The sequence below is a fragment of the Oryza sativa genome, chromosome 8, assembly GCF_034140825.1.
Source record: "Oryza sativa Japonica Group chromosome 8, ASM3414082v1".
In the NCBI taxonomy this organism is placed as follows: domain Eukaryota; kingdom Viridiplantae; phylum Streptophyta; class Magnoliopsida; order Poales; family Poaceae; genus Oryza; species Oryza sativa.
This window is the reverse complement of record NC_089042.1, coordinates 19,714,741-19,723,079: the sequence shown is the minus strand read 5'-3', so window position 1 is coordinate 19,723,079 and position 8,339 is coordinate 19,714,741. Positions and strand designations below refer to the sequence as shown.

Genomic DNA, 8,339 nt, shown 5'->3' with positions numbered 1-8,339 from the left:
GCCTCCGCTGTCATCGGCCGCGCCTCACCGGCCTCCGCTGTCGCCAGCCGCTCCTCCGTGCGCGCGCTGCCTCCGCCACCGCTCCTCCCACCGACTGCCCGCCATCACCGTCGTCGCCGCGAGTCTCCTGGGCCACGCCACCACCTCCGCGAGCAGCCTCCGCCAGCCCTCGTCTCCCGGGCCATGCTTCTGTACGCGCAATGTCTCCGCCGTCACCGGCTGGCCAGCCTACCGCCGTCGCTCCTCCCTCCGGCTACCCTCGATTTGTCACCATTGTCGCCGCGAGTCTCCCAGGCCAGCTGTCGCGCCGCCGCCGCCGCCTCGAGTTGTTCCGATCTGGCCGGGGGGGAGGGGGGAGGGGGGAGGGGGGCAGATCCACCTCCAGCGCGGCCGTATCCACTCTGCCGGCCGCTCCGGCTGCCGCCTCCCGCTGAGCGAATGCTGCTTCTCCTCCCAAGCCGAGGAGAGGCTCTACCGCCGGCGCGTTTTCCCTACAGCCATGTTCCCGGCCGGCCGCACGGTTTCCGGCAGCAGGCTTCGGCGGTGGCGAGGCAGTTGTGGCGATGTGGGGTGGCGGCACAGGCGGCTAGGGTTTTGCCCCCGAGCCGTCCGTGTGAGAGCAGTGCGAGGGAGACGCGTTGTGTTTTCAATATCTTCTTGGAGTACTATGTATTTACTTTGATCACAAAAATGATATATCTAAATGAATACATTTTAAAAAATATTTTTACCTTCCCTTGAAGATATATTACAATAGAACTTAAAGAGTCAAACATATAGTGATGGAAAAATGAAACCGTTGCTCGTGGCTCATATCAGATCAGATCAACTTGAACTCGTAATTATAATGGATAGAGTTAAGTTAGGTTTTTATCTCATCAACTTATAATGAGCCAGCTCACGAGCTACTCATTTAGCTCGCTACTACACAAAATCACCATATTAATTAGTACTTAACATTTCTTGCTTTATTTTCTTAATTATAGTGGCTCTCTCCACCTCCATGAATCTGAACACATTCCTTGCTTTATTTTTCCTCTATAATAGCCTAAAAATGATTAGGTTTTATATAGTTGAATTTTCAAAGTGTCATTCAACTTATCTTTAGTCCTCGGTCGTCTAGTCGACAGTTTCGAGTCTCTAATAGTTGGTGTGTTGACTTCCGGGTTGAAATCTACAATTGTAACTATTTCTTTGTGTTTAGTTACCGATTCGTAATATTTAGATTGCATTTACCTACTTCTTGCAGTGTTTTATCTTTTGCATTGATATGATCATTAACCATGTATAACGGTTGGTACGACATTATTTGTGGTGTAGTGATTGCACGATGTTATAGACTTATTATGGTTGATAACAACTTTACCAACATGATATTCTATCAAAGCAAGATTTAATCCCTTACTATAAGATTGGGCCACGAGAGAGCGTCATCAGTGCTTGGACTCATATACCAAACGAGTTATGTCCAAACAAAGTTGATCTATACCAACCACTTCTTGGGATGGGATCCATCTGTTGATCATTTAATAGCCTGGGAGCATAACCACGATAATCTACCCTCGATTAAGTCAGAAGAACATGAATTATATCCTTGCGCGTTGCAGGGACGGATCTACACTGTAATAGTCAGGGTACTTAAAGTGCTTATTGGTAGAAGATAATATCGTGATTTAAGTATAATTATAATTAGTACGTTATGACACCAGCAAATTCACTATGGCACTGGAGTGTCAATTTTGTGGATCAACCAATGGCACATTGCACATACGCACCGTGTATTGGGAGAACAATATCTCCACAACTTGTGTCTTCCGTTTAAAAAAAAAACTTTAGTGTGTTTGAATAATTGGAAATGAAGAGTGGGATTGTGATTGAAAAATGAATGAAGGGTTAGAATTAAATAGAAGAGGGATTGTTTAAAGATATCTTTTGGTGCGTGAGAAATTATTTTTCTATCCCATTAGCCAAACTGGGCCTTTGTGTCTCTCTTGGTCCAGCAGAGTAGTGCAGAGTTCTTGGAAGCAGTGGCGGAGGCAGCGTGGGGGCTGGGGGGTCTTTAGACCCCCCCTACCCCTAATAAATCATTAGAGCTCTTATTAAGACCCCCTCTAAAATTTAAATCCATATATCTATTGCAATGAGGCTAAAATAGACTTTATCTAAGATTGTTGGAATGCCTAAAATGCTGAGGAGCCTCCACTATAATTTTATCCTGGCTCCGTCACTTCCTGGAAGCATCTGCTACTCACATCGTCTTTCTCCGTTCACTATGCCTCCTCGCCGGATCACCCTGCTGCAGCCACGACCATTCAAGGAGCAAATTAAAGCCAGTTAAAAATCTCTCATCAAACCCAGACAATGCTGTTCTGTAGAAGCTTCGATCAGTTTGCATGGGCTGCTTTATCTGCAACATTGCAGCTCGATACAAAGGTACAGTTTGCAGCTTAGAGAGTTCGTGAACACAAAACTATTCATGACAGAAAAGTCCACTTGTACTTGGCCTTGACATACCACTAGCTGGCCAACTAGCTTGTCAATATCTCACTTTGATTATTAACGCTCTACCTTGACCTAGTTTCTAGAATATCCTTTTCAGGAATATATCATATCTTAGCCAAATGGACAGATCATTCTCAGGGTATAAAAAGAAACTAATGCTGACAAGAAAGGAGGCACTTTTTATGAAAGCTTTTGGGGTAGATAACATACAATGCACACTGGCTAGTAACTGGTGTGGGTGTGGTCCAACAACACATCCTGGTTTTCTCTAACGATCCATTAAAAAAAAGGTTTATGTCCATGACAGCTATCAACTTCTTGTTGATGGCCAAAGCCATCAACCTCATGTTGATGGCCAAACTTTTGTGGAGGTGTAAATTGTTTATTTATTAATTAATCATATAGCAAATGACGAACATGAGAAACGGACTTAACATGAAGAACCCTTACGAAGAAAAACCACAATCGTGTAGGCAGCATCAGTAATACGAGGAGAGTTATAGGCAGGGGATGGCAGTGAGGCAGTGTCTCTATCTTCCTAGATATGCTATGGTAATACTCACTCTGATTCCAATTATATGGGTAATTAAACTAGGAAAAGAATCATAATTACGTCTATTGAAATTGTGTACAAATTGGGACATGTAAAATCAACAGTTTGCAAGCACTTCTGTCTATTAGAATTTTGCATGTAGTAAGTATAATTCACGGTTCTTCTGTTGTAGATTTGAACCGTTATTATCATCATCAAGGGTATTAGTAGTATATAAATATATGCTACTACCATTCTGTAATAGTTCACTTATCAATCATAACCAAAATTTAAATTTTTAAACTTAATTATATAGGGGTCTTTTTAATCGTGGTTAATTTTTCAGACTTGGCTTTAAAACTGATAATGACTCAAACATACAAGTTTTTTTTTAGTCTCTTCATTTCTCTATGGCTTATTGAGCTCAACTGATCACAGCTAACACAGGCAGCGAAAGAACTACTATATCACTATCAATAACACTGTTTTACGATATGTGCAACTTATCACAGAAAGCACACGAGAACTGATGTTTCATATCACACCAGTAAAAACAGGAACCAGCTTTTAACAACTGGACTTGGTAAATCTGTCTCGCAAGACAAGACATGCTGAGAGAGAAGGGGTTCCTCTTGAGGATATCTCCTCAATTTTACGTGTCATAAAAGATCATGTTAAAAACAAATAACAAATATGAGTGTCACATCACGCCTGTCCATAGCTGTTCAAACTTACAGGTTAATTTGCTGAGTGCTATATCGAGTATTTTTTAAACTATTTATAACTTCTTAAGTACTCCTGCCATCCTAAAAAGAGACAATCTATTATTGATACATCCGAGTACAATGAATCTAGATATACCCTACGTCCAGATTCATTGTATTAAAATATATCGCATCCTAGTACTATGTTGTCTTTTTTTTTAAACGAAGGGAGTAATTGAGTAAGAAGGGAGGGGACGAGAGACATTTGTGCTGTAATATTCTGATGCTCTTCATTTCATCATATATATTCTTGTACATAGATAATCAGAAGCCATATACAATTACACGGTAGCACTCAAATCCATCCACCTTCCTGTGCACCCACCCAGGTAGCATAGCAACCACCATAGCCAAAAAGGACGAGAGAGCACAAGGCCCAAACACAGCAACACTCTTCATCCCCTTCTCATAGCCACCACCACCCAACACAAAGCGCCTCCCAAAAAAACCAGAGGACGCGCGCGCGCGCACTGTCAGTGTGTGCACACAGAACAGTGTACAGGAGAGCTACGATAATAACTAAAAGATAATGCTCCCTCTCTAATTAATCACCCCTCCCCTTAATTACATATATTTATATACTACTAATACCCTTGATGATGATAATAATAATAATAATAATCTTTCTCCGATCCTAACCCAAAACCCCTAGGAGCAGAGCAGAGCAGTAGCAGAGAGAGAGAGAGAGATAGCTGTCGGGAAATGTGGGTTGAAGCCGTCGGCGAAATCACCACTTGGGGCGAGCACGGGAGAGGCGCTCCCACTCCACCAGCCGCAGCAAGAACTCCATCACCTGCAAGAGAAAAGAAAATGGGAGAAAAAAAAATTTTAGCCGGAGTAGAAAACACACGGTGGTGCTGGTGCAGTGCAGAAACAAGTTGGTGGACGCCGGGCCGCGCCGCCCTCCCGAGTCGACCGACCGGTCGACACCGACGGCGCCGGCTGTCCGTCCCCCGCGGCGCGCGGTGGTCCCCGGGAACGAAAGCTTCGCGCGCATTGACGTCGACTAAAGATAATAATAATAGCCGCGACGCGCGCGCCGGAAAACTACGCGCGCGCAGCGCCGCGCCAGTAGAACATAACAGTGTAGTGTACTAGTATTTCCTTTCCTTTTTCATCTCTTTTACTACGGGTGCGTTTAGTTCACGTTAAAATTGAAAGTTTTAATGAAATTAGAATGATGCGATGGAAAATTGGAAGTTTATGTGTGTAGAAAAGTTTTAATGTAATGGAAAAGTTGGAAGTTTGAAGAAAAAGTTTTAATGCGATAGAAAAGTTGGAAGTGATTTACAACGGGCCAAACCATATAATTTGGGATTTACAGGATGTGTGGATTGAGATAAAGCACGAGCTAAGCCCATATTATCGTGAATTGGCTGGGTGGGTAGATTGATAATAAAATAGGATCCTATAATTGTTACACACCCAAGAAGAAACATGAGGTGATCAGGAGGGGATGGAATAAGGACGACTGCGTTTTTATTTATTTAAAGTAGAAGAGTTTCCTTTTCTAAAAAAAAATCTGAACATTTTTGTGTGATGTACGTGTTGACAGTTTTGAGATGAGAAATCAGAAAGAAAAATTGAAAGAAATGCAAGGGGGGTGGTCATTACCTCGGCTGGCTCCTGCAGGGAGTAGGAGGCGTTGGTGTCCTTGGGGTACTTGGACACGAGGATGCCGATGCCCTGGCCTCTCTTGCGGAGCACCTTGAACGCGTCCTCGTCGGTCCGGTCGTCGCCGATGTACACCGGCAGCACGTTGGTGCAGTCGGCGAACCCTGCATTATTTTTATTATTCGTTTCACAACGAGCACACAAAACAATCAGTGCCAAGCCCAGGGAAGAAGAAAACGACGGCGACAGATTAAGCCTGAACAAAAAAAAAGAGAAAAAATTCCATTACCTAGCGACTCGAGGAGGAACTCGAGGGCCTTGCCCTTGTCCCACTTGATGGTGGGCCGGATCTCGAACACCTACAGGAGAAGCATCCAATGATCGGAGGACAATGACTCAGTGATCGTCTCACGGCCGCAACATATCAAAGCTTAATAATAATAAGCATATATCTCTACCTAGCAAAGAATCGATTGATGGCTACACATGTCTGCAGAAACAAAAAAAAAAAGAAAAAAGAAAAGAAAAGAGAGTGAGATTTGAAAGAAAAAAAAAACTCACCATCCTCCCCTGCGTGAGCTTCAGTTTGGGGTAGTCCTTGAGCTCTGCCTTCACTATGTCAGCCAATGTGCTCCAGCTCTGCATGCATGAAATCGGTTAATTGATCATCTAGTTACAGAGAGAAACAAATTAAGGAGATCGAAGAGGCTGATGATTAGTTGATGTCTTCTTTTTCTAATAGTACTAATAATAATTATTACTGCTGAATAGTGACAATTTTAGGATGGGGCTCACACACTAATTAAGACACTAACACCCAAAGAAAAAACAGGTGCTAGTAGTAGTAGATGCAGGGAAGGAAGAGAAAGAAAAGGAAAGGAAACAATTGTGTTGTGCCGCACCTTTTCATCGACACATCTGAAGTGGACAGACACACAGAACTTGTTGTTCTCCACCTTGGCTCCAGGTATGCACTTGGTCCTTTCTATCAGAGAATCGTGCACCTAACAAATTATACACACCACAATTAACCAAGTTTAACATCAGATCGAACCCAAAAATTAAAAGAAAAAAAGCTAAACTTCTCCTTCAGCTATAGTTTGCATAATTGCGTCGCAGCAGTAGTACTATGTTCTAACCTGTTCTATCATGGGGAGGAACTCGCTAGCCGGCTGAAAGAGAACGCCTTTCGCCTGAGAATCACACAGAGGTGCAAAAGCAGAGAAAGATAAGTTTTGCTTTTCCTCGCTGTGGTTGACAAGTGCGGCAGTGGAGGATGCTCACCTTGGCCTTGTTGTGGCGGGAGGCCTTCGCGGGGCCCTTGATGTCCATGCCATGGCTACCGGCGTAGTAGAGTTCCGCCAGCTTCACGAACTCGAACACCTGACGAAGCACGGACACGGCAAGAATCTGAACTCAGCACATAGCGCTGCACCCACCGATCTCCTGGGATGGCATTGGGGATAATGTGTGTACCTTGTCGCGGCACCGGCCGCTGACGATCGCCGTCGGGAAGTGCTTGGCGACGCTGCGCACCGCCCGCCGCATCTGAGGGAGAAGAGAGAGAGGGATTGAGTGAGCTCGATCGTGGACGGCGGTGTGGTTGAAGTGTTCGATGCGTGGGTGGTTACCGTGTCGGACATGAAGGCGGAGTCCGGGTCGTCGACGATGGGGGACAGCGTGCCGTCGTAGTCGAGGAACATGACGATCTTCTTCCCCTTGGACGCCGCCACGATCTGCTCGAACTTGCTCAGCGCCGACGGGTGCCTCACCTGCACACCGATCAGAGACAACCAGCGCCCATTTCAGTAAAACAGAGCATGCACCGGCGACGCAAGAATCGATGAAAAAGAAATGCACGGACCATCCAGGCGGCGCGCTCGTCGTCGACGGCGCCGGCGGCGGCGAGCGCGGCGGCGGCCTTGGCGTGGGTGGGGGAGGAGGCCCGCATGGACTCCACCCATCCGTTGATGAGCGGGAGGCCCGCGCCGAGGTCGAGCTGCGCCTGGAGGTACTTCTTGCGCACGGCGACGCCCGGCGCGGCCCGCGGCGGCGGGTACGGGAGCAGCGGCGCGGAGTTGGGCGGCATCGGCACCGCCACCTCCGGCACCACCACGCTCTGCTTCGTCATCGGTCGCTCCGTGTCGAGGTATCGATCGATCGACCGACGGGGCGAGATCGATACAATCGATCCGGGTCGAAGAGAGAGAGAGAGAGAGTCCCCGCCTTCGCGTTCGAGCTCGTCGGATTCGCGGCGGAGAGAGGAGGGAGGTGTGTGTCGAGGAGGCGGGGAGGAAGGCGGTTATTTATAGTTGGAGGAGGCGCCGCGGGGCGGGGGGGGGGGGGGGAGAGAAAGAGAAGAGGAGAGAGAGAAGCCAAGAGCGCGACGCGAATCTATGGGCGAGGGCCCCACACTGTGGTGCCACGGCGTGGGGCCCAGACGGGTGTCCTTGGGTCCCACCACCACACACAACACAAGTACAGAACCCACCCCGGCCGGCCCTGTGCCGTGCCCGTGCCGTGCCGTGGCGTTGCCTCGCCCAGCCCAACACTCCAGTAATACGGTGCGGCCCACGCTAGCTTAGCTTTCCCCATGCTTTGACACTGATTTATTACCACGTAGTACACCGCCGCGACGACCTCGATCGAGTCGAAACGCTCGTTACAACGATGGGAAAGGGTTCGACGCGGCCGGCACAACGACGAAACCAGCCGGGGCGGGCGGCCACTGCCAGAAGGGACACACGCGCGCGGGGACCGGACGACCAGACGATGGGCGCGCGCGCCAGGAGCGAGGGACGCGTGTGCGCGGCGCCACCAACACACACAACCCGCGCGCGCGGCCCTCGTGAGCAAGCCGTGGCGAGACCGCGCGTGGCGGCAGCGGTGTGGTCGGTCTCTCGTCCCGCGCGCATGGACACGTACCC

At 47.7% G+C, this 8,339-nt stretch overlaps 1 protein-coding gene across 2 annotated transcripts; it reads right to left on the bottom strand.

The window, feature by feature from the left end:
* Positions 1 to 4,002: 4,002 nt before the first annotated feature.
* Positions 4,003 to 7,692, bottom strand: LOC107275814 (probable trehalose-phosphate phosphatase 6). 2 transcript variants are annotated; one of them, XR_010742867.1, is made up of 10 exons: positions 7,277 to 7,692; positions 7,044 to 7,184; positions 6,889 to 6,960; positions 6,697 to 6,795; positions 6,552 to 6,605; positions 6,315 to 6,416; positions 5,871 to 6,051; positions 5,702 to 5,771; positions 5,413 to 5,576; positions 4,003 to 4,591 (listed from the first exon to the last, which is right to left on the bottom strand). XR_010742867.1 is itself a non-coding variant. In NM_001425676.1 (10 exons), the coding sequence occupies exons 1-10, from the start codon at positions 7,541 to 7,543 to the stop codon at positions 4,526 to 4,528; spliced, it is 1,113 nt and encodes a 370-aa protein (NP_001412605.1). In that variant the 5' UTR covers positions 7,544 to 7,689; the 3' UTR covers positions 4,003 to 4,525. The 2 variants fall into 2 exon arrangements, 1 of the variants encoding a protein (NP_001412605.1); NM_001425676.1 differs by having other exon boundaries at positions 5,974 to 6,051; positions 7,277 to 7,689.
* Between the last annotated feature and the right edge of the window lie 647 nt (positions 7,693 to 8,339).